The sequence below is a fragment of the Schistocerca piceifrons genome, chromosome 1 (genome assembly GCF_021461385.2).
Source record: "Schistocerca piceifrons isolate TAMUIC-IGC-003096 chromosome 1, iqSchPice1.1, whole genome shotgun sequence".
Classification (NCBI taxonomy): domain Eukaryota; kingdom Metazoa; phylum Arthropoda; class Insecta; order Orthoptera; family Acrididae; genus Schistocerca; species Schistocerca piceifrons.
In genome coordinates, this window is record NC_060138.1 from 529,633,769 (window position 1) to 529,660,846 (window position 27,078).

Genomic DNA, 27,078 nt, shown 5'->3' on the forward strand with positions numbered 1-27,078 from the left:
ATAGTAATAAGTGTATATGAAGGATGGTGGAAGGATGTAATTCACATGTGAAATCGACTTTTATTTCAAGTAAGTTTACTCTGCTGTGGACTTTCTTTGAATATTTAGGAGATGAAGGCGCCTGCTTATTTTGTGATTGAGGGTTAGTCCAATGTTTTTTTACTGTGTTAGGTGAAATGATAGAATATTTGTGGATGGTAAGGTTGTGAGATTTTAGTTATCATAAGTTAATAGATATCATAGGTTACAACATTAGTCGAAGAGATTGCAGTATATCCGAACATGTAATGGAGGAGCTTGGTGCGTGGGAGGAGTCCGTGGAAAGCAGTGTCACCGATATATTAGGGCTGGTGGGTGGGGCCAGGTGGCTGGGCATATACACTGAGCAGCCAGAACATTGTGACCACCTGTTAAATAGCCGGTATGTCCACCTTTAGCACGGATGAGGCGGCGACACGACCAGGCATGGAAGCAATGAGGCCTTGGTAGGTCGCTGGAGGGAGTTGGCACCACAAGTCTCGGACAGAAAGTGTTCTGTTTATTTGCAGTGGGTATGTACTGTTGTAAATGTTTGTAGATGTGTTGAGCTGGGTTGAATTCTAGTACCTAGCCGAAATTAAATCTATTGGCAGATTAGGTTTCACTGAGTTGTTTTTAGGGGCTAGATTATTTCGGATGTCTCCCGTGAACGGGCATAGAAGCTAGCGCGTTAGATGAGAAAGTTCTGTGTTGCTAGGGTTCTTAGGAAGAAGACGAAAGTTTCATTAGGGTTCGGAAAGGTCATGGTGCAATGTCCATGCATGTATTTGAGTTTCATGAACAGCTTAGTTGTAGTGTCGTCTGCTATAATAGGCGTGTTTTATTGGGCAGTTAATTTTCGAGTAGGTAGCAAAAACCAGGAGCAAGTAGTGGGATAATTGTATTGGCACGTAGGTACAAAGAACGATTGAAAGTCTGTACCGTTGAGATGTGCGCTCATTGGCGTCTGTTTCATTTCAAACTTTGGCCTAATTTCTAACAGTCACTGTCCTACTCTAAATCCTCGTGTGTATAAATCGCCACTCTCTGTTCCGTCTTTATTTTGGATTCTGTATAACGAGTAAGGTCAAAAAAAATCATTACTTTTGACACAAGTACCAATATGATTACATTTTATTTCAAAATTACAAATTGTTTACATATTTTCTTACAGGAATTTGCAGTAACTGGGCATGAAATTTGTGTTTCGACTTTGTAATGGGTTGTGAATAACAATTCAGGTTAAAAAGGCGTTGCTTTGGTTTCAAGTGCGAAAAAGACTACACATCATATAAAAACTGCAAGTAAATTGCACGTTTTTTTGTAGGAGTGAGCAATAACTGGACGTGAGATACATCGGCACAGAAAACTAATACAGACTGAGGATAGCACTATATAAGGAATTAAAAGGAAAAAATAATCACAATTGTTTAGCACCATCGTTGCAGTTTCGTTACTGTCTTAAAGCCACTTAAGGAATATTATTAAAACATTGCTACAGAGTTTCCCTGATTTACTGTTTCTACTGTCGGACTATAACTTACAAACAAATCATTTCTACTTATGTTGACTACTCTGACCCCCCCTCACCACTCCTGGCAATCTTCCTCAATACACCAGAAATTCTCTCCCCTCCGAGTTTTACACACACATTACTCAATAACCGCAGAAAGTTTGTACTCTTCCATCACCTAAGTCCATCTATTCCCAATGCACGTAACATCACTTTCAGTGTATCTGAATGTAATCACAGAAATTGGGAAGCCGTAAATTTCATGAATCACCATTTCTACGCTAGATAAGACTTAAATAGCGGTGATGAAACCTACAGTTATTATTTATCTTAAAGTCACTCGCTTATATCGTATAAATGTTTCACCTTTTATGTTATTTTGTGCCGATTTTTGTGTAATAAAAGATATTAATGCGAAGAGCGAATTATCTCTACTGCTAAGACCCCATTTGCCACGTATAGGAGTTGGGAGGGTGAAGGCATTGTAAAGAAAAGGAAATAATTGTAAATCTTGTTAATTTCATTTTAAATCCGTGTGATAGCGCCGGACTATAATTTTTTTTCAAAACAAAGGATCAATGTAGCTCCGAAATCTGTTCAGTATAATTTGTTTTAGTGGCTTCCATGTAAGAGAAACTTATGTATGAGCCACCCAAACTGAAAGCAGGGAATGTGAAACCTGTTGTTAAGTATCATACACTTGTCCTGTGATTAATCCCTATTTATTCTTTGACGAGACACATGGAATGATATGAGCAATCAGATTATATCTTACACGTATTTTACAGATGTGTTCTTATTTGTTAAACTGCACTCTGAAGGTAGGAAACAAAGAGGTCGTATTTCGGCTAAGACCCAAAGCCTGCAGCTGCTACACTAGTTATCTATGGAAGCAGAATTTTTGTTCTCAGTGAGATGATGTGCTGGTGTAAATAAACATACATGATTTGGCAATGTACGAGAGGGCTAAAATAGAAATCAGCAGTAGTGATTCGCATTGAGGAAGAGATATCGTATCTTCGCAGAGACCTCATGGATCCTGTCACGGAATTCCGAGCTGACAGCAGAGCAGGAGCAGCAGGTGAATGACAAGCTGGAGGCCCTGGGTCTGCCTCGGAGCCGCTACACAGACACCCCACAGGACCCACAACAGTGCACTGTCAGAGTCAGCACGTGCGACAAGCCTGCAGTCTCCCAGTTTAACGCCTCTGAGGTAACACTCAACGTAGTAAACTCCATTTCAACAGCGAACTTGTGACTTTTGACCAGCTGCTGACCATCGTGTATCCTGTCTGTGTGCAGTACCTGGGCGTGTGGTACGAGATCGCCAGGTTCGGACTGGCTCCCTTCGAGGCAGGAGCCCAGTGTGTCACGGCGGAGTACTCACTGGCTGGAGACAACAACGTGACCGTACACAACAGGATGTACAACACGTCTGCAGGGGCCTTCAACGACATCACTGGCTGGGCCGAGTTTGATGACCCCAACTCTGGAGAGGCCAAACTTACAGTGCACTTCCCAAACGTACCAGGTCAGTAAGGAGAAGTTCATGCAAGGATTTTTATTTTCTTAACTAGTATGTCAGTTAGCCTGCTGCAACTAGACTACATCAAGTAAATGAAGTAGTAAACACGATGTAGTACTCCTTCTAGGGACGGGATTTTATTTTAAAATGTGATTATGTAGCTTCTTTCAGAGTTGTAAGAGATATGTTTAGTGGTGACCTTAATAATGTTAATACTGATTGCTGGCTTAGACTATTTGACCTTGGCGTGCAATGTATGTCATCAGTCTTCTGATTGTATTATGGGGGCCACCAAGAATTCCTCTCCTGTGGCAATCTTTTCATCTCAGGGTAGCAGTTGTAGTCTATACCCTCAGTTATCTGCCATATGTATTCCAGTCTCTGCTTCCCTCTACATTTCTTATCCTCTACAACTCCCTCTAGTGATATGCAAGTTATTCTCTGATTGCTAAATAGATATCCTACGATCTTGTCCCTACAGCCTGATTTCTTTCTGTGCCGAGTCCAGTGAGTAACTCTTCATTTCTTACCTATTCAGGACATCTGATCTTCAACAGTCCTCCATAGTACGACATCTCAAATGCTTCGATTCTCGCCTGTTCCGGTTTTCCCACAGTCAACCTTTCACTACCAAACATGGTCTGCTCTATACGTCCACTCTCAGAAATTTTTTCTTCACATTTTGGCCAATGTTTGATACGAGTAGACTTCTCGTGGCCAGGAATGCCCATTTTGCAACTGCTAGTCTACTTTTCATGTCCTCCTGGATCCGTCCATTATAGCTTATTTAGTTACCTAGGTTGCCGAGTTCCTTATCTTCGTCTACTTCCTGAACCCCGGTTTCAATGTTAAGTGTGTTCTCTTTTTACTACTTCCCCTCACTTTCGGCATTCCCCACCTTACTCTCAGTCCACATTTTGCACTCTCTAACTGTCCTTTCTATTCAGCAGATGCATGAAATATGCTTCACTTCCGCTCAGCATAGCAATGTCATCAACGAATCATGACACAGATATCCTTTCACCTTTAATTTTAATCCCACTAGTGAAACTTACTTTCGTTTCCCTTCGTTGCTTCTTCGATATAGTGATTGAAGAGTAGAGGAAAAGACTACATCCATGTCGATTTCCCTTTTTAAACCGAGCACTTTCTTCGTCTTGTGGTCAAACTGATGCGCCTTGGTTCCCGAAAGTATTGTATATTACCCGTCTTTTCCAAAGGCTTACACGTATTTCCCTTAGAATTTCGAACGTCTTACACCATTTTACACTGTCGGACGCTTTTTCCAGTTCGACAAATTTATGAATGTATCTTGATTTTTCTTTACAGTTGGCTGCATTTTCAACAGCAACGTCAGAACTTCCTCTCTGGTGTCTTTACCTTTTCTGCAGTCAAACTGAGCGCCATCTAACACATCCTTAATATTCTTCCCCATTCTTCTATGTATTACTCTTGTCACCAATCTGTATGCATGAGCTATTAAGCTGACTGTGTGAGAACTCGCAGACTTGTCGGCACTTGTGATCTTGGGAATTGTAGGGTTGATGCTTCTTCCGAAAGTCTGTTGGTGTACCTCTCGTCTCATGTCTCTTTTTTCCTAATGCTGACTTCCCTATCTGTTAGGTGTCGACACCTGTTCGTTATTCCATCACGACATCAGGGAAGTCCTCTTCTGATAGAAGCGTTCGTTGTGGTGTTTCCAGCTATCTGCTGTGTTCTTTGCGTTTAACAGTGGAATTCCCATTGCATTCTTAATTTACCACCCTTGCTTGGAATTCTGCTGAAGGTTGTTTTTACTTTTCTGTATGCTGAGTCAATCCTTTTGAAAATCATATCGTTTTCAATTTCTTCATATTTGTGATGCAGCAATTTTCACCTTAACTTCCCTACACTTCCTCTCTATTTTTTCGTAAATGACTTGTATCTCTGTTTTCCAGAATCTCCCTGAACAGTGGATCAACTGAGGTTTTTGATCCTGTTACTCATAGGCTCTTCGCCGTTACCTTCCTTGTACGTATCTTTTTCTCTCCAACTTCAGTGATTGCCTTTTTTAAAGATTAATTGCACTTCAGCTGAACTGCCTACTAACACATTCATTGTCAGAGTATCTATAGCCTCCATGACGTCAAGTTTATCTCTTCACTACTTAGTATCTACGTGTCTCAATTCTTTGTGCATTGATGTTCCTGACCAGTCTCTTAAACTTCAGCCTACTCTTGGACATTACTAAATTATGATCTGATTCTGTATACGCTGCTGGGAACGCCTTATAATCCAATATCTGTTTTCAGGATCTTTGCCTGAAGAAGATGCACTCTAACTGGACTCTTCGTGTATCTCCCGGACTTCTCCTAGTATACCTCCTCCTCTTGTGATTCTTGAACATAGTTTTCAGTATTACTAGCTGAAATTCATTGAGTGTTTCTCCTTGTCATTCCTTCTACCAATCTCATATTCTCCTGTACCCCTCTCCTTAACTGCATTCCGGTCCCCAATGACAATAACATTTCAACCCCCTTTACGTAATGAATTACTCATTCAACATCATAATATACTTTCTCTTTATCTTTTGCTTGCGTTGTTTGCATGTAAACCTGAACTATTGTTGTCGGTGTTAGTCTGCTATCGATTTTTATCAGAACAACTAAAGCGCTGCACTTATCACAGTGGCTCGATCTCTATCTTACCCTCCCATTCATTACGAATCATATCTCATTATACAATTTTCTGTTGCTGTTGATATTACCCCGTACTCGTATGACAATGAACTCTTGTCTGCCTTCCATGTCACCTCACTGACTCCCACTATATTTAGACTGATCCTTATCATTTTCATTTTCCGATTTCCCCGCTTTTCTAACACATTTTAAATTCTGAAACTTCCCGTCCCGATACGTAGAACGTTGCACTTTCGTTCAATATTTTTCTTTCGATCGCTGCTCCTTGGCAGTCTCTTCCTGGAGTTCTGAACGTTAGAATAATCGGCAGTTTTCTATCATTAGATTGATCACCATGACACTTTTAAGTCAAAAGAACTGTGACAGACGGTCAATAAGAAGCCATCAGTTTTCGTACATACCAAAGAAATAACTTTTAAAACTACAAGTAGCAGCTAAGCTGCGTATATCTCTAGAAGCTCACTCAGTTCTGTTCCTTTGTGTTGACAGTGGCAGCTCCGTACTGGGTCTTGGACACAGACTACAAGAGCTACTCAATTGTCTGGGCCTGCAGGGAACCTACAGATGAAACTTCCAACATTACGGGTATGTACGCTGCAGCCGATAATATAGCATCACCAGCCAAGGTAGCAATAAAATAAATTTTAGTTACTGGTAAAACACAGTATAGTAATAAGTGTATATGAAGGATGGTGGAAGGATGTAATTCACATGTGAAATCGACTTTTATTTCAAGTAAGTTTACTCTGCTGTGGACTTTCTTTGAATATTTAGGAGATGAAGGCGCCTGCTTATTTTGTGATTGAGGGTTAGTCCAATGTTTTTTTACTGTGTTAGGTGAAATGATAGAATATTTGTGGATGGTAAGGTTGTGAGATTTTAGTTATCATAAGTTAATAGATATCATAGGTTACAACATTAGTCGAAGAGATTGCAGTATATCCGAACATGTAATGGAGGAGCTTGGTGCGTGGGAGGAGTCCGTGGAAAGCAGTGTCACCGATATATTAGGGCTGGTGGGTGGGGCCAGGTGGCTGGGCATATACACTGAGCAGCCAGAACATTGTGACCACCTGTTAAATAGCCGGTATGTCCACCTTGAGCACGGATGAGGCGGCGACACGACCAGGCATGGAAGCAATGAGGCCTTGGTAGGTCGCTGGAGGGAGTTGGCACCACAAGTCTCGGACAGAAAGTGTTCTGTTTATTTGCAGTGGGTATGTACTGTTGTAAATGTTTGTAGATGTGTTGAGCTGGGTTGAATTCTAGTACCTAGCCGAAATTAAATCTATTGGCAGATTAGGTTTCACTGAGTTGTTTTTAGGGGCTAGATTATTTCGGATGTCTCCCGTGAACGGGCATAGAAGCTAGCGCGTTAGATGAGAAAGTTCTGTGTTGCTAGGGTTCTTAGGAAGAAGACGAAAGTTTCATTAGGGTTCGGAAAGGTCATGGTGCAATGTCCATGCATGTATTTGAGTTTCATGAACAGCTTAGTTGTAGTGTCGTCTGCTATAATAGGCGTGTTTTATTGGGCAGTTAATTTTCGAGTAGGTAGCAAAAACCAGGAGCAAGTAGTGGGATAATTGTATTGGCACGTAGGTACAAAGAACGATTGAAAGTCTGTACCGTTGAGATGTGCGCTCATTGGCGTCTGTTTCATTTCAAACTTTGGCCTAATTTCTAACAGTCACTGTCCTACTCTAAATCCTCGTGTGTATAAATCGCCACTCTCTGTTCCGTCTTTATTTTGGATTCTGTATAACGAGTAAGGTCAAAAAAAATCATTACTTTTGACACAAGTACCAATATGATTACATTTTATTTCAAAATTACAAATTGTTTACATATTTTCTTACAGGAATTTGCAGTAACGGGGCATGAAATTTGTGTTTCGACTTTGTAATGGGTTGTGAATAACAATTCAGGTTAAAAAGGCGTTGCTTTGGTTTCAAGTGCGAAAAAGACTACACATCATATAAAAACTGCAAGTAAATTGCACGTTTTTTTGTAGGAGTGAGCAATAACTGGACGTGAGATACATCGGCACAGAAAACTAATACAGACTGAGGATAGCACTATATAAGGAATTAAAAGGAAAAAATAATCACAATTGTTTAGCACCATCGTTGCAGTTTCGTTACTGTCTTAAAGCCACTTAAGGAATATTATTAAAACATTGCTACAGAGTTTCCCTGATTTACTGTTTCTACTGTCGGACTATAACTTACAAACAAATCATTTCTACTTATGTTGACTACTCTGACTCCCCCTCACCACTCCTGGCAATCTTCCTCAATACACCAGAAATTCTCTCCCCTCCGAGTTTTACACACACATTACTCAATAACCGCAGAAAGTTTGTACTCTTCCATCACCTAAGTCCATCTATTCCCAATGCACGTAACATCACTTTCAGTGTATCTGAATGTAATCACAGAAATTGGGAAGCCGTAAATTTCATGAATCACCATTTCTACGCTAGATAAGACTTAAATAGCGGTGATGAAACCTACAGTTATTATTTATCTTAAAGTCACTCGCTTATATCGTATAAATGTTTCACCTTTTATGTTATTTTGTGCCGATTTTTGTGTAATAAAAGATATTAATGCGAAGAGCGAATTATCTCTACTGCTAAGACCCCATTTGCCACGTATAGGAGTTGGGAGGGTGAAGGCATTGTAAAGAAAAGGAAATAATTGTAAATCTTGTTAATTTCATTTTAAATCCGTGTGATAGCGCCGGACTATAATTTTTTTTCAAAACAAAGGATCAATGTAGCTCCGAAATCTGTTCAGTATAATTTGTTTTAGTGGCTTCCATGTAAGAGAAACTTATGTATGAGCCACCCAAACTGAAAGCAGGGAATGTGAAACCTGTTGTTAAGTATCATACACTTGTCCTGTGATTAATCCCTATTTATTCTTTGACGAGACACATGGAATGATATGAGCAATCAGATTATATCTTACACGTATTTTACAGATGTGTTCTTATTTGTTAAACTGCACTCTGAAGGTAGGAAACAAAGAGGTCGTATTTCGGCTAAGACCCAAAGCCTGCAGCTGCTACACTAGTTATCTATGGAAGCAGAATTTTTGTTCTCAGTGAGATGATGTGCTGGTGTAAATAAACATACATGATTTGGCAATGTACGAGAGGGCTAAAATAGAAATCAGCAGTAGTGATTCGCATTGAGGAAGAGATATCGTATCTTCGCAGAGACTTCATGGATCCTGTCACGGAATTCCGAGCTGACAGCAGAGCAGGAGCAGCAGGTGAATGACAAGCTGGAGGCCCTGGGTCTGCCTCGGAGCCGCTACACAGACACCCCACAGGACCCACAACAGTGCACTGTCAGAGTCAGCACGTGCGACAAGCCTGCAGTCTCCCAGTTTAACGCCTCTGAGGTAACACTCAACGTAGTAAACTCCATTTCAACAGCGAACTTGTGACTTTTGACCAGCTGCTGACCATCGTGTATCCTGTCTGTGTGCAGTACCTGGGCGTGTGGTACGAGATCGCCAGGTTCGGACTGGCTCCCTTCGAGGCAGGAGCCCAGTGTGTCACGGCGGAGTACTCACTGGCTGGAGACAACAACGTGACCATACACAACAGGATGTACAACACGTCTGCAGGGGCCTTCAACGACATCACTGGCTGGGCCGAGTTTGATGACCCCAACTCTGGAGAGGCCAAACTTACAGTGCACTTCCCAAACGTACCAGGTCAGTAAGGAGAAGTTCATGCAAGGATTTTTATTTTCTTAACTGGTATGTCAGTTAGCCTGCTGCAACTAGACTAGATCAAGTAAATGAAGTAGTAAACACGATGTAGTACTCCTTCTAGGGACGGGATTTTATTTTAAAATGTGATTATGTAGCTTCTTTCAGAGTTGTAAGAGACATGTTTAGTGGTGACCTTAATAATGTTAATACTGATTGCTGGCTTAGACTATTTGACCTTGGCGTGCAATGTATGTCATCAGTCTTCTGATTGTATTATGGGGGCCACCAAGAATTCCTCTCCTGTGGCAATCTTTTCATCTCAGGGTAGCAGTTGTAGTCTATACCCTCAGTTATCTGCCATATGTATTCCAGTCTCTGCTTCCCTCTACATTTCTTATCCTCTACAACTCCCTCTAGTGATATGCAAGTTATTCTCTGATTGCTAAATAGATATCCTACGATCTTGTCCCTACAGCCTGATTTCTTTCTGTGCCGAGTCCAGTGAGTAACTCTTCATTTCTTACCTATTCAGGACATCTGATCTTCAACAGTCCTCCATAGTACGACATCTCAAATGCTTCGATTCTCGCCTGTTCCGGTTTTCCCACAGTCAACCTTTCACTACCAAACATGGTCTGCTCTATACGTCCACTCTCAGAAATTTTTTCTTCACATTTTGGCCAATGTTTGATACGAGTAGACTTCTCGTGGCCAGGAATGCCCATTTTGCAACTGCTAGTCTACTTTTCATGTCCTCCTGGATCCGTCCATTATAGCTTATTTAGTTACCTAGGTTGCCGAGTTCCTTATCTTCGTCTACTTCCTGAACCCCGGTTTCAATGTTAAGTGTGTTCTCTTTTTACTACTTCCCCTCACTTTCGGCATTCCCCACCTTACTCTCAGTCCACATTTTGCACTCTCTAACTGTCCTTTCTATTCAGCAGATGCATGAAATATGCTTCACTTCCGCTCAGCATAGCAATGTCATCAACGAATCATGACACAGATATCCTTTCACCTTTAATTTTAATCCCACTAGTGAAACTTACTTTCGTTTCCCTTCGTTGCTTCTTCGATATAGTGATTGAAGAGTAGAGGAAAAGACTACATCCATGTCGATTTCCCTTTTTAAACCGAGCACTTTCTTCGTCTTGTGGTCAAACTGATGCGCCTTGGTTCCCGAAAGTATTGTATATTACCCGTCTTTTCCAAAGGCTTACACGTATTTCCCTTAGAATTTCGAACGTCTTACACCATTTTACACTGTCGGACGCTTTTTCCAGTTCGACAAATTTATGAATGTATCTTGATTTTTCTTTACAGTTGGCTGCATTTTCAACAGCAACGTCAGAACTTCCTCTCTGGTGTCTTTACCTTTTCTGCAGTCAAACTGAGCGCCATCTAACACATCCTTAATATTCTTCCCCATTCTTCTATGTATTACTCTTGTCACCAATCTGTATGCATGAGCTATTAAGCTGACTGTGTGAGAACTCGCAGACTTGTCGGCACTTGTGATCTTGGGAATTGTAGGGTTGATGCTTCTTCCGAAAGTCTGTTGGTGTACCTCTCGTCTCATGTCTCTTTTTTCCTAATGCTGACTTCCCTATCTGTTAGGTGTCGACACCTGTTCGTTATTCCATCACGACATCAGGGAAGTCCTCTTCTGATAGAAGCGTTCGTTGTGGTGTTTCCAGCTATCTGCTGTGTTCTTTGCGTTTAACAGTGGAATTCCCATTGCATTCTTAATTTACCACCCTTGCTTGGAATTCTGCTGAAGGTTGTTTTTACTTTTCTGTATGCTGAGTCAATCCTTTTGAAAATCATATCGTTTTCAATTTCTTCATATTTGTGATGCAGCAATTTTCACCTTAACTTCCCTACACTTCCTCTCTATTTTTTCGTAAATGACTTGTATCTCTGTTTTCCAGAATCTCCCTGAACAGTGGATCAACTGAGGTTTTTGATCCTGTTACTCATAGGCTCTTCGCCGTTACCTTCCTTGTACGTATCTTTTTCTCTCCAACTTCAGTGATTGCCTTTTTTAAAGATTAATTGCACTTCAGCTGAACTGCCTACTAACACATTCATTGTCAGAGTATCTATAGCCTCCATGACGTCAAGTTTATCTCTTCACTACTTAGTATCTACGTGTCTCAATTCTTTGTGCATTGATGTTCCTGACCAGTCTCTTAAACTTCAGCCTACTCTTGGACATTACTAAATTATGATCTGATTCTGTATACGCTGCTGGGAACGCCTTATAATCCAATATCTGTTTTCAGGATCTTTGCCTGAAGAAGATGCACTCTAACTGGACTCTTCGTGTATCTCCCGGACTTCTCCTAGTATACCTCCTCCTCTTGTGATTCTTGAACATAGTTTTCAGTATTACTAGCTGAAATTCATTGAGTGTTTCTCCTTGTCATTCCTTCTACCAATCTCATATTCTCCTGTACCCCTCTCCTTAACTGCATTCCGGTCCCCAATGACAATAACATTTCAACCCCCTTTACGTAATGAATTACTCATTCAACATCATAATATACTTTCTCTTTATCTTTTGCTTGCGTTGTTTGCATGTAAACCTGAACTATTGTTGTCGGTGTTAGTCTGCTATCGATTTTTATCAGAACAACTAAAGCGCTGCACTTATCACAGTGGCTCGATCTCTATCTTACCCTCCCATTCATTACGAATCATATCTCATTATACAATTTTCTGTTGCTGTTGATATTACCCCGTACTCGTATGACAATGAACTCTTGTCTGCCTTCCATGTCACCTCACTGACTCCCACTATATTTAGACTGATCCTTATCATTTTCATTTTCCGATTTCCCCGCTTTTCTAACACATTTTAAATTCTGAAACTTCCCGTCCCGATACGTAGAACGTTGCACTTTCGTTCAATATTTTTCTTTCGATCGCTGCTCCTTGGCAGTCTCTTCCTGGAGTTCTGAACGTTAGAATAATCGGCAGTTTTCTATCATTAGATAGATCACCATGACACTTTTAAGTCAAAAGAACTGTGACAGACGGTCAATAAGAAGCCATCAGTTTTCGTACATACCAAAGAAATAACTTTTAAAACTACAAGTAGCAGCTAAGCTGCGTATATCTCTAGAAGCTCACTCAGTTCTGTTCCTTTGTGTTGACAGTGGCAGCTCCGTACTGGGTCTTGGACACAGACTACAAGAGCTACTCAATTGTCTGGGCCTGCAGGGAACCTACAGATGAAACTTCCAACATTACGGGTATGTACGCTGCAGCCGATAATATAGCATCACCAGCCAAGGTAGCAATAAAATAAATTTTAGTTACTGGTAAAACACAGTATAGTAATAAGTGTATATGAAGGATGGTGGAAGGATGTAATTCACATGTGAAATCGACTTTTATTTCAAGTAAGTTTACTCTGCTGTGGACTTTCTTTGAATATTTAGGAGATGAAGGCGCCTGCTTATTTTGTGATTGAGGGTTAGTCCAATGTTTTTTTACTGTGTTAGGTGAAATGATAGAATATTTGTGGATGGTAAGGTTGTGAGATTTTAGTTATCATAAGTTAATAGATATCATAGGTTACAACATTAGTCGAAGAGATTGCAGTATATCCGAACATGTAATGGAGGAGCTTGGTGCGTGGGAGGAGTCCGTGGAAAGCAGTGTCACCGATATATTAGGGCTGGTGGGTGGGGCCAGGTGGCTGGGCATATACACTGAGCAGCCAGAACATTGTGACCACCTGTTAAATAGCCGGTATGTCCACCTTTAGCACGGATGAGGCGGCGACACGACCAGGCATGGAAGCAATGAGGCCTTGGTAGGTCGCTGGAGGGAGTTGGCACCACAAGTCTCGGACAGAAAGTGTTCTGTTTATTTGCAGTGGGTATGTACTGTTGTAAATGTTTGTAGATGTGTTGAGCTGGGTTGAATTCTAGTACCTAGCCGAAATTAAATCTATTGGCAGATTAGGTTTCACTGAGTTGTTTTTAGGGGCTAGATTATTTCGGATGTCTCCCGTGAACGGGCATAGAAGCTAGCGCGTTAGATGAGAAAGTTCTGTGTTGCTAGGGTTCTTAGGAAGAAGACGAAAGTTTCATTAGGGTTCGGAAAGGTCATGGTGCAATGTCCATGCATGTATTTGAGTTTCATGAACAGCTTAGTTGTAGTGTCGTCTGCTATAATAGGCGTGTTTTATTGGGCAGTTAATTTTCGAGTAGGTAGCAAAAACCAGGAGCAAGTAGTGGGATAATTGTATTGGCACGTAGGTACAAAGAACGATTGAAAGTCTGTACCGTTGAGATGTGCGCTCATTGGCGTCTGTTTCATTTCAAACTTTGGCCTAATTTCTAACAGTCACTGTCCTACTCTAAATCCTCGTGTGTATAAATCGCCACTCTCTGTTCCGTCTTTATTTTGGATTCTGTATAACGAGTAAGGTCAAAAAAAATCATTACTTTTGACACAAGTACCAATATGATTACATTTTATTTCAAAATTACAAATTGTTTACATATTTTCTTACAGGAATTTGCAGTAACTGGGCATGAAATTTGTGTTTCGACTTTGTAATGGGTTGTGAATAACAATTCAGGTTAAAAAGGCGTTGCTTTGGTTTCAAGTGCGAAAAAGACTACACATCATATAAAAACTGCAAGTAAATTGCACGTTTTTTTGTAGGAGTGAGCAATAACTGGACGTGAGATACATCGGCACAGAAAACTAATACAGACTGAGGATAGCACTATATAAGGAATTAAAAGGAAAAAATAATCACAATTGTTTAGCACCATCGTTGCAGTTTCGTTACTGTCTTAAAGCCACTTAAGGAATATTATTAAAACATTGCTACAGAGTTTCCCTGATTTACTGTTTCTACTGTCGGACTATAACTTACAAACAAATCATTTCTACTTATGTTGACTACTCTGACCCCCCCTCACCACTCCTGGCAATCTTCCTCAATACACCAGAAATTCTCTCCCCTCCGAGTTTTACACACACATTACTCAATAACCGCAGAAAGTTTGTACTCTTCCATCACCTAAGTCCATCTATTCCCAATGCACGTAACATCACTTTCAGTGTATCTGAATGTAATCACAGAAATTGGGAAGCCGTAAATTTCATGAATCACCATTTCTACGCTAGATAAGACTTAAATAGCGGTGATGAAACCTACAGTTATTATTTATCTTAAAGTCACTCGCTTATATCGTATAAATGTTTCACCTTTTATGTTATTTTGTGCCGATTTTTGTGTAATAAAAGATATTAATGCGAAGAGCGAATTATCTCTACTGCTAAGACCCCATTTGCCACGTATAGGAGTTGGGAGGGTGAAGGCATTGTAAAGAAAAGGAAATAATTGTAAATCTTGTTAATTTCATTTTAAATCCGTGTGATAGCGCCGGACTATAATTTTTTTTCAAAACAAAGGATCAATGTAGCTCCGAAATCTGTTCAGTATAATTTGTTTTAGTGGCTTCCATGTAAGAGAAACTTATGTATGAGCCACCCAAACTGAAAGCAGGGAATGTGAAACCTGTTGTTAAGTATCATACACTTGTCCTGTGATTAATCCCTATTTATTCTTTGACGAGACACATGGAATGATATGAGCAATCAGATTATATCTTACACGTATTTTACAGATGTGTTCTTATTTGTTAAACTGCACTCTGAAGGTAGGAAACAAAGAGGTCGTATTTCGGCTAAGACCCAAAGCCTGCAGCTGCTACACTAGTTATCTATGGAAGCAGAATTTTTGTTCTCAGTGAGATGATGTGCTGGTGTAAATAAACATACATGATTTGGCAATGTACGAGAGGGCTAAAATAGAAATCAGCAGTAGTGATTCGCATTGAGGAAGAGATATCGTATCTTCGCAGAGACCTCATGGATCCTGTCACGGAATTCCGAGCTGACAGCAGAGCAGGAGCAGCAGGTGAATGACAAGCTGGAGGCCCTGGGTCTGCCTCGGAGCCGCTACACAGACACCCCACAGGACCCACAACAGTGCACTGTCAGAGTCAGCACGTGCGACAAGCCTGCAGTCTCCCAGTTTAACGCCTCTGAGGTAACACTCAACGTAGTAAACTCCATTTCAACAGCGAACTTGTGACTTTTGACCAGCTGCTGACCATCGTGTATCCTGTCTGTGTGCAGTACCTGGGCGTGTGGTACGAGATCGCCAGGTTCGGACTGGCTCCCTTCGAGGCAGGAGCCCAGTGTGTCACGGCGGAGTACTCACTGGCTGGAGACAACAACGTGACCGTACACAACAGGATGTACAACACGTCTGCAGGGGCCTTCAACGACATCACTGGCTGGGCCGAGTTTGATGACCCCAACTCTGGAGAGGCCAAACTTACAGTGCACTTCCCAAACGTACCAGGTCAGTAAGGAGAAGTTCATGCAAGGATTTTTATTTTCTTAACTAGTATGTCAGTTAGCCTGCTGCAACTAGACTACATCAAGTAAATGAAGTAGTAAACACGATGTAGTACTCCTTCTAGGGACGGGATTTTATTTTAAAACGTGATTATGTAGCTTCTTTCAGAGTTGTAAGAGACATGTTTAGTGGTGACCTTAATAATGTTAATACTGATTGCTGGCTTAGACTATTTGACCTTGGCGTGCAATGTATGTCATCAGTCTTCTGATTGTATTATGGGGGCCACCAAGAATTCCTCTCCTGTGGCAATCTTTTCATCTCAGGGTAGCAGTTGTAGTCTATACCCTCAGTTATCTGCCATATGTATTCCAGTCTCTGCTTCCCTCTACATTTCTTATCCTCTACAACTCCCTCTAGTGATATGCAAGTTATTCTCTGATTGCTAAATAGATATCCTACGATCTTGTCCCTACAGCCTGATTTCTTTCTGTGCCGAGTCCAGTGAGTAACTCTTCATTTCTTACCTATTCAGGACATCTGATCTTCAACAGTCCTCCATAGTACGACATCTCAAATGCTTCGATTCTCGCCTGTTCCGGTTTTCCCACAGTCAACCTTTCACTACCAAACATGGTCTGCTCTATACGTCCACTCTCAGAAATTTTTTCTTCACATTTTGGCCAATGTTTGATACGAGTAGACTTCTCGTGGCCAGGAATGCCCATTTTGCAACTGCTAGTCTACTTTTCATGTCCTCCTGGATCCGTCCATTATAGCTTATTTAGTTACCTAGGTTGCCGAGTTCCTTATCTTCGTCTACTTCCTGAACCCCGGTTTCAATGTTAAGTGTGTTCTCTTTTTACTACTTCCCCTCACTTTCGGCATTCCCCACCTTACTCTCAGTCCACATTTTGCACTCTCTAACTGTCCTTTCTATTCAGCAGATGCATGAAATATGCTTCACTTCCGCTCAGCATAGCAATGTCATCAACGAATCATGACACAGATATCCTTTCACCTTTAATTTTAATCCCACTAGTGAAACTTACTTTCGTTTCCCTTCGTTGCTTCTTCGATATAGTGATTGAAGAGTAGAGGAAAAGACTACATCCATGTCGATTTCCCTTTTTAAACCGAGCACTTTCTTCGTCTTGTGGTCAAACTGATGCGCCTTGGTTCCCGAAAGTATTGTATATTACCCGTCTTTTCCAAAGGCTTACACGTATTTCCCTTAGAATTTCGAACGTCTTACACCATTTTACACTGTCGGACGCTTTTTCCAGTTCGACAAATTTATGAATGTATCTTGATTTTTCTTTACAGTTGGCTGCATTTTCAACAGCAACGTCAGAACTTCCTCTCTGGTGTCTTTACCTTTTCTGCAGTCAAACTGAGCGCCATCTAACACATCCTTAATATTCTTCCCCATTCTTCTATGTATTACTCTTGTCACCAATCTGTATGCATGAGCTATTAAGCTGACTGTGTGAGAACTCGCAGACTTGTCGGCACTTGTGATCTTGGGAATTGTAGGGTTGATGCTTCTTCCGAAAGTCTGTTGGTGTACCTCTCGTCTCATGTCTCTTTTTTCCTAATGCTGACTTCCCTATCTGTTAGGTGTCGACACCTGTTCGTTATTCCATCACGACATCAGGGAAGTCCTCTTCTGATAGAAGCGTTCGTTGTGGTGTTTCCAGCTATCTGCTGTGTTCTTTGCGTTTAACAGTGGAATTCCCATTGCATTCTTAATTTACCACCCTTGCTTGGAATTCTGCTGAAGGTTGTTTTTACTTTTCTGTATGCTGAGTCAATCCTTTTGAAAATCATATCGTTTTCAATTTCTTCATATTTGTGATGCAGCAATTTTCACCTTAACTTCCCTACACTTCCTCTCTATTTTTTCGTAAATGACTTGTATCTCTGTTTTCCAGAATCTCCCTGAACAGTGGATCAACTGAGGTTTTTGATCCTGTTACTCATAGGCTCTTCGCCGTTACCTTCCTTGTACGTATCTTTTTCTCTCCAACTTCAGTGATTGCCTTTTTTAAAGATTAATTGCACTTCAGCTGAACTGCCTACTAACACATTCATTGTCAGAGTATCTATAGCCTCCATGACGTCAAGTTTATCTCTTCACTACTTAGTATCTACGTGTCTCAATTCTTTGTGCATTGATGTTCCTGACCAGTCTCTTAAACTTCAGCCTACTCTTGGACATTACTAAATTATGATCTGATTCTGTATACGCTGCTGGGAACGCCTTATAATCCAATATCTGTTTTCAGGATCTTTGCCTGAAGAAGATGCACTCTAACTGGACTCTTCGTGTATCTCCCGGACTTCTCCTAGTATACCTCCTCCTCTTGTGATTCTTGAACATAGTTTTCAGTATTACTAGCTGAAATTCATTGAGTGTTTCTCCTTGTCATTCCTTCTACCAATCTCATATTCTCCTGTACCCCTCTCCTTAACTGCATTCCGGTCCCCAATGACAATAACATTTCAACCCCCTTTACGTAATGAATTACTCATTCAACATCATAATATACTTTCTCTTTATCTTTTGCTTGCGTTGTTTGCATGTAAACCTGAACTATTGTTGTCGGTGTTAGTCTGCTATCGATTTTTATCAGAACAACTAAAGCGCTGCACTTATCACAGTGGCTCGATCTCTATCTTACCCTCCCATTCATTACGAATCATATCTCATTATACAATTTTCTGTTGCTGTTGATATTACCCCGTACTCGTATGACAATGAACTCTTGTCTGCCTTCCATGTCACCTCACTGACTCCCACTATATTTAGACTGATCCTTATCATTTTCATTTTCCGATTTCCCCGCTTTTCTAACACATTTTAAATTCTGAAACTTCCCGTCCCGATACGTAGAACGTTGCACTTTCGTTCAATATTTTTCTTTCGATCGCTGCTCCTTGGCAGTCTCTTCCTGGAGTTCTGAACGTTAGAATAATCGGCAGTTTTCTATCATTAGATTGATCACCATGACACTTTTAAGTCAAAAGAACTGTGACAGACGGTCAATAAGAAGCCATCAGTTTTCGTACATACCAAAGAAATAACTTTTAAAACTACAAGTAGCAGCTAAGCTGCGTATATCTCTAGAAGCTCACTCAGTTCTGTTCCTTTGTGTTGACAGTGGCAGCTCCGTACTGGGTCTTGGACACAGACTACAAGAGCTACTCAATTGTCTGGGCCTGCAGGGAACCTACAGATGAAACTTCCAACATTACGGGTATGTACGCTGCAGCCGATAATATAGCATCACCAGCCAAGGTAGCAATAAAATAAATTTTAGTTACTGGTAAAACACAGTATAGTAATAAGTGTATATGAAGGATGGTGGAAGGATGTAATTCACATGTGAAATCGACTTTTATTTCAAGTAAGTTTACTCTGCTGTGGACTTTCTTTGAATATTTAGGAGATGAAGGCGCCTGCTTATTTTGTGATTGAGGGTTAGTCCAATGTTTTTTTACTGTGTTAGGTGAAATGATAGAATATTTGTGGATGGTAAGGTTGTGAGATTTTAGTTATCATAAGTTAATAGATATCATAGGTTACAACATTAGTCGAAGAGATTGCAGTATATCCGAACATGTAATGGAGGAGCTTGGTGCGTGGGAGGAGTCCGTGGAAAGCAGTGTCACCGATATATTAGGGCTGGTGGGTGGGGCCAGGTGGCTGGGCATATACACTGAGCAGCCAGAACATTGTGACCACCTGTTAAATAGCCGGTATGTCCACCTTTAGCACGGATGAGGCGGCGACACGACCAGGCATGGAAGCAATGAGGCCTTGGTAGGTCGCTGGAGGGAGTTGGCACCACAAGTCTCGGACAGAAAGTGTTCTGTTTATTTGCAGTGGGTATGTACTGTTGTAAATGTTTGTAGATGTGTTGAGCTGGGTTGAATTCTAGTACCTAGCCGAAATTAAATCTATTGGCAGATTAGGTTTCACTGAGTTGTTTTTAGGGGCTAGATTATTTCGGATGTCTCCCGTGAACGGGCATAGAAGCTAGCGCGTTAGATGAGAAAGTTCTGTGTTGCTAGGGTTCTTAGGAAGAAGACGAAAGTTTCATTAGGGTTCGGAAAGGTCATGGTGCAATGTCCATGCATGTATTTGAGTTTCATGAACAGCTTAGTTGTAGTGTCGTCTGCTATAATAGGCGTGTTTTATTGGGCAGTTAATTTTCGAGTAGGTAGCAAAAACCAGGAGCAAGTAGTGGGATAATTGTATTGGCACGTAGGTACAAAGAACGATTGAAAGTCTGTACCGTTGAGATGTGCGCTCATTGGCGTCTGTTTCATTTCAAACTTTGGCCTAATTTCTAACAGTCACTGTCCTACTCTAAATCCTCGTGTGTATAAATCGCCACTCTCTGTTCCGTCTTTATTTTGGATTCTGTATAACGAGTAAGGTCAAAAAAAATCATTACTTTTGACACAAGTACCAATATGATTACATTTTATTTCAAAATTACAAATTGTTTACATATTTTCTTACAGGAATTTGCAGTAACTGGGCATGAAATTTGTGTTTCGACTTTGTAATGGGTTGTGAATAACAATTCAGGTTAAAAAGGCGTTGCTTTGGTTTCAAGTGCGAAAAAGACTACACATCATATAAAAACTGCAAGTAAATTGCACGTTTTTTTGTAGGAGTGAGCAATAACTGGACGTGAGATACATCGGCACAGAAAACTAATACAGACTGAGGATAGCACTATATAAGGAATTAAAAGGAAAAAATAATCACAATTATTTAGCACCATCGTTGCAGTTTCGTTACTGTCTTAAAGCCACTTAAGGAATATTATTAAAACATTGCTACAGAGTTTCCCTGATTTACTGTTTCTACTGTCGGACTATAACTTACAAACAAATCATTTCTACTTATGTTGACTACTCTGACTCCCCCTCACCACTCCTGGCAATCTTCCTCAATACACCAGAAATTCTCTCCCCTCCGAGTTTTACACACACATTACTCAATAACCGCAGAAAGTTTGTACTCTTCCATCACCTAAGTCCATCTATTCCCAATGCACGTAACATCACTTTCAGTGTATCTGAATGTAATCACAGAAATTGGGAAGCCGTAAATTTCATGAATCACCATTTCTACGCTAGATATGACTTAAATAGCGGTGAATGAAACCTACAGTTATTATTTATCTTAAAGTCACTCGCTTATATCGTATAAATGTTTCACCTTTTATGTTATTTTGTGCCGATTTTTGTGTAATAAAAGATATTAATGCGAAGAGCGAATTATCTCTACTGCTAAGACCCCATTTGCCACGTATAGGAGTTGGGAGGGTGAAGGCATTGTAAAGAAAAGGAAATAATTGTAAATCTTGTTAATTTCATTTTAAATCCGTGTGATAGCGCCGGACTATAATTTTTTTTCAAAACAAAGGATCAATGTAGCTCCGAAATCTGTTCAGTATAATTTGTTTTAGTGGCTTCCATGTAAGAGAAACTTATGTATGAGCCACCCAAACTGAAAGCAGGGAATGTGAAACCTGTTGTTAAGTATCATACACTTGTCCTGTGATTAATCCCTATTTATTCTTTGACGAGACACATGGAATGATATGAGCAATCAGATTATATCTTACACGTATTTTACAGATGTGTTCTTATTTGTTAAACTGCACTCTGAAGGTAGGAAACAAAGAGGTCGTATTTCGGCTAAGACCCAAAGCCTGCAGCTGCTACACTAGTTATCTATGGAAGCAGAATTTTTGTTCTCAGTGAGATGATGTGCTGGTGTAAATAAACATACATGATTTGGCAATGTACGAGAGGGCTAAAATAGAAATCAGCAGTAGTGATTCGCATTGAGGAAGAGATATCGTATCTTCGCAGAGACCTCATGGATCCTGTCACGGAATTCCGAGCTGACAGCAGAGCAGGAGCAGCAGGTGAATGACAAGCTGGAGGCCCTGGGTCTGCCTCGGAGCCGCTACACAGACACCCCACAGGACCCACAACAGTGCACTGTCAGAGTCAGCACGTGCGACAAGCCTGCAGTCTCCCAGTTTAACGCCTCTGAGGTAACACTCAACGTAGTAAACTCCATTTCAACAGCGAACTTGTGACTTTTGACCAGCTGCTGACCATCGTGTATCCTGTCTGTGTGCAGTACCTGGGCGTGTGGTACGAGATCGCCAGGTTCGGACTGGCTCCCTTCGAGGCAGGAGCCCAGTGTGTCACGGCGGAGTACTCACTGGCTGGAGACAACAACGTGACCGTACACAACAGGATGTACAACACGTCTGCAGGGGCCTTCAACGACATCACTGGCTGGGCCGAGTTTGATGACCCCAACTCTGGAGAGGCCAAACTTACAGTGCACTTCCCAAACGTACCAGGTCAGTAAGGAGAAGTTCATGCAAGGATTTTTATTTTCTTAACTGGTATGTCAGTTAGCCTGCTGCAACTAGACTAGATCAAGTAAATGAAGTAGTAAACACGATGTAGTACTCCTTCTAGGGACGGGATTTTATTTTAAAATGTGATTATGTAGCTTCTTTCAGAGTTGTAAGAGACATGTTTAGTGGTGACCTTAATAATGTTAATACTGATTGCTGGCTTAGACTATTTGACCTTGGCGTGCAATGTATGTCATCAGTCTTCTGATTGTATTATGGGGGCCACCAAGAATTCCTCTCCTGTGGCAATCTTTTCATCTCAGGGTAGCAGTTGTAGTCTATACCCTCAGTTATCTGCCATATGTATTCCAGTCTCTGCTTCCCTCTACATTTCTTATCCTCTACAACTCCCTCTAGTGATATGCAAGTTATTCTCTGATTGCTAAATAGATATCCTACGATCTTGTCCCTACAGCCTGATTTCTTTCTGTGCCGAGTCCAGTGAGTAACTCTTCATTTCTTACCTATTCAGGACATCTGATCTTCAACAGTCCTCCATAGTACGACATCTCAAATGCTTCGATTCTCGCCTGTTCCGGTTTTCCCACAGTCAACCTTTCACTACCAAACATGGTCTGCTCTATACGTCCACTCTCAGAAATTTTTTCTTCACATTTTGGCCAATGTTTGATACGAGTAGACTTCTCGTGGCCAGGAATGCCCATTTTGCAACTGCTAGTCTACTTTTCATGTCCTCCTGGATCCGTCCATTATAGCTTATTTAGTTACCTAGGTTGCCGAGTTCCTTATCTTCGTCTACTTCCTGAACCCCGGTTTCAATGTTAAGTGTGTTCTCTTTTTACTACTTCCCCTCACTTTCGGCATTCCCCACCTTACTCTCAGTCCACATTTTGCACTCTCTAACTGTCCTTTCTATTCAGCAGATGCATGAAATATGCTTCACTTCCGCTCAGCATAGCAATGTCATCAACGAATCATGACACAGATATCCTTTCACCTTTAATTTTAATCCCACTAGTGAAACTTACTTTCGTTTCCCTTCGTTGCTTCTTCGATATAGTGATTGAAGAGTAGAGGAAAAGACTACATCCATGTCGATTTCCCTTTTTAAACCGAGCACTTTCTTCGTCTTGTGGTCAAACTGATGCGCCTTGGTTCCCGAAAGTATTGTATATTACCCGTCTTTTCCAAAGGCTTACACGTATTTCCCTTAGAATTTCGAACGTCTTACACCATTTTACACTGTCGGACGCTTTTTCCAGTTCGACAAATTTATGAATGTATCTTGATTTTTCTTTACAGTTGGCTGCATTTTCAACAGCAACGTCAGAACTTCCTCTCTGGTGTCTTTACCTTTTCTGCAGTCAAACTGAGCGCCATCTAACACATCCTTAATATTCTTCCCCATTCTTCTATGTATTACTCTTGTCACCAATCTGTATGCATGAGCTATTAAGCTGACTGTGTGAGAACTCGCAGACTTGTCGGCACTTGTGATCTTGGGAATTGTAGGGTTGATGCTTCTTCCGAAAGTCTGTTGGTGTACCTCTCATCTCATGTCTCTTTTTTCCTAATGCTGACTTCCCTATCTGTTAGGTGTCGACACCTGTTCGTTATTCCATCACGACATCAGGGAAGTCCTCTTCTGATAGAAGCGTTCGTTGTGGTGTTTCCAGCTATCTGCTGTGTTCTTTGCGTTTAACAGTGGAATTCCCATTGCATTCTTAATTTACCACCCTTGCTTGGAATTCTGCTGAAGGTTGTTTTTACTTTTCTGTATGCTGAGTCAATCCTTTTGAAAATCATATCGTTTTCAATTTCTTCATATTTGTGATGCAGCAATTTTCACCTTAACTTCCCTACACTTCCTCTCTATTTTTTCGTAAATGACTTGTATCTCTGTTTTCCAGAATCTCCCTGAACAGTGGATCAACTGAGGTTTTTGATCCTGTTACTCATAGGCTCTTCGCCGTTACCTTCCTTGTACGTATCTTTTTCTCTCCAACTTCAGTGATTGCCTTTTTTAAAGATTAATTGCACTTCAGCTGAACTGCCTACTAACACATTCATTGTCAGAGTATCTATAGCCTCCATGACGTCAAGTTTATCTCTTCACTACTTAGTATCTACGTGTCTCAATTCTTTGTGCATTGATGTTCCTGACCAGTCTCTTAAACTTCAGCCTACTCTTGGACATTACTAAATTATGATCTGATTCTGTATATGCTGCTGGGAACGCCTTATAATCCAATATCTGTTTTCAGGATCTTTGCCTGAAGAAGATGCACTCTAACTGGACTCTTCGTGTATCTCCCGGACTTCTCCTAGTATACCTCCTCCTCTTGTGATTCTTGAACATAGTTTTCAGTATTACTAGCTGAAATTCATTGAGTGTTTCTCCTTGTCATTCCTTCTACCAATCTCATATTCTCCTGTACCCCTCTCCTTAACTGCATTCCGGTCCCCAATGACAATAACATTTCAACCCCCTTTACGTAATGAATTACTCATTCAACATCATAATATACTTTCTCTTTATCTTTTGCTTGCGTTGTTTGCATGTAAACCTGAACTATTGTTGTCGGTGTTAGTCTGCTATCGATTTTTATCAGAACAACTAAAGCGCTGCACTTATCACAGTGGCTCGATCTCTATCTTACCCTCCCATTCATTACGAATCATATCTCATTATACAATTTTCTGTTGCTGTTGATATTACCCCGTACTCGTATGACAATGAACTCTTGTCTGCCTTCCATGTCACCTCACTGACTCCCACTATATTTAGACTGATCCTTATCATTTTCATTTTCCGATTTCCCCGCTTTTCTAACACATTTTAAATTCTGAAACTTCCCGTCCCGATACGTAGAACGTTGCACTTTCGTTCAATATTTTTCTTTCGATCGCTGCTCCTTGGCAGTCTCTTCCTGGAGTTCTGAACGTTAGAATAATCGGCAGTTTTCTATCATTAGATAGATCACCATGACACTTTTAAGTCAAAAGAACTGTGACAGACGGTCAATAAGAAGCCATCAGTTTTCGTACATACCAAAGAAATAACTTTTAAAACTACAAGTAGCAGCTAAGCTGCGTATATCTCTAGAAGCTCACTCAGTTCTGTTCCTTTGTGTTGACAGTGGCAGCTCCGTACTGGGTCTTGGACACAGACTACAAGAGCTACTCAATTGTCTGGGCCTGCAGGGAACCTACAGATGAAACTTCCAACATTACGGGTATGTACGCTGCAGCCGATAATATAGCATCACCAGCCAAGGTAGCAATAAAATAAATTTTAGTTACTGGTAAAACACAGTATAGTAATAAGTGTATATGAAGGATGGTGGAAGGATGTAATTCACATGTGAAATCGACTTTTATTTCAAGTAAGTTTACTCTGCTGTGGACTTTCTTTGAATATTTAGGAGATGAAGGCGCCTGCTTATTTTGTGATTGAGGGTTAGTCCAATGTTTTTTTACTGTGTTAGGTGAAATGATAGAATATTTGTGGATGGTAAGGTTGTGAGATTTTAGTTATCATAAGTTAATAGATATCATAGGTTACAACATTAGTCGAAGAGATTGCAGTATATCCGAACATGTAATGGAGGAGCTTGGTGCGTGGGAGGAGTCCGTGGAAAGCAGTGTCACCGATATATTAGGGCTGGTGGGTGGGGCCAGGTGGCTGGGCATATACACTGAGCAGCCAGAACATTGTGACCACCTGTTAAATAGCCGGTATGTCCACCTTGAGCACGGATGAGGCGGCGACACGACCAGGCATGGAAGCAATGAGGCCTTGGTAGGTCGCTGGAGGGAGTTGGCACCACAAGTCTCGGACAGAAAGTGTTCTGTTTATTTGCAGTGGGTATGTACTGTTGTAAATGTTTGTAGATGTGTTGAGCTGGGTTGAATTCTAGTACCTAGCCGAAATTAAATCTATTGGCAGATTAGGTTTCACTGAGTTGTTTTTAGGGGCTAGATTATTTCGGATGTCTCCCGTGAACGGGCATAGAAGCTAGCGCGTTAGATGAGAAAGTTCTGTGTTGCTAGGGTTCTTAGGAAGAAGACGAAAGTTTCATTAGGGTTCGGAAAGGTCATGGTGCAATGTCCATGCATGTATTTGAGTTTCATGAACAGCTTAGTTGTAGTGTCGTCTGCTATAATAGGCGTGTTTTATTGGGCAGTTAATTTTCGAGTAGGTAGCAAAAACCAGGAGCAAGTAGTGGGATAATTGTATTGGCACGTAGGTACAAAGAACGATTGAAAGTCTGTACCGTTGAGATGTGCGCTCATTGGCGTCTGTTTCATTTCAAACTTTGGCCTAATTTCTAACAGTCACTGTCCTACTCTAAATCCTCGTGTGTATAAATCGCCACTCTCTGTTCCGTCTTTATTTTGGATTCTGTATAACGAGTAAGGTCAAAAAAAATCATTACTTTTGACACAAGTACCAATATGATTACATTTTATTTCAAAATTACAAATTGTTTACATATTTTCTTACAGGAATTTGCAGTAACGGGGCATGAAATTTGTGTTTCGACTTTGTAATGGGTTGTGAATAACAATTCAGGTTAAAAAGGCGTTGCTTTGGTTTCAAGTGCGAAAAAGACTACACATCATATAAAAACTGCAAGTAAATTGCACATTTTTTTGTAGGAGTGAGCAATAACTGGACGTGAGATACATCGGCACAGAAAACTAATACAGACTGAGGATAGCACTATATAAGGAATTAAAAGGAAAAAATAATCACAATTGTTTAGCACCATCGTTGCAGTTTCGTTACTG

At 40.8% G+C, this 27,078-nt stretch overlaps 1 protein-coding gene across 1 annotated transcript in view; it reads left to right on the forward strand.

The window, feature by feature from the left end:
- Positions 1 to 27,078, forward strand: part of LOC124746738 — a 91,520-nt gene that overhangs the window by 25,429 nt on the left and 39,013 nt on the right. The window contains exons 10-21 of the mRNA XM_047248947.1: positions 2,557 to 2,744; positions 2,834 to 3,062; positions 6,224 to 6,319; positions 8,957 to 9,144; positions 9,234 to 9,462; positions 12,624 to 12,719; positions 15,357 to 15,544; positions 15,634 to 15,862; positions 19,024 to 19,119; positions 21,758 to 21,945; positions 22,035 to 22,263; positions 25,425 to 25,520. Coding sequence (XP_047104903.1) covers positions 2,557 to 2,744; positions 2,834 to 3,062; positions 6,224 to 6,319; positions 8,957 to 9,144; positions 9,234 to 9,462; positions 12,624 to 12,719; positions 15,357 to 15,544; positions 15,634 to 15,862; positions 19,024 to 19,119; positions 21,758 to 21,945; positions 22,035 to 22,263; positions 25,425 to 25,520 — 2,052 coding nt within the window. The remainder of the gene's footprint in view (positions 1 to 2,556; positions 2,745 to 2,833; positions 3,063 to 6,223; positions 6,320 to 8,956; positions 9,145 to 9,233; positions 9,463 to 12,623; positions 12,720 to 15,356; positions 15,545 to 15,633; positions 15,863 to 19,023; positions 19,120 to 21,757; positions 21,946 to 22,034; positions 22,264 to 25,424; positions 25,521 to 27,078) is intronic.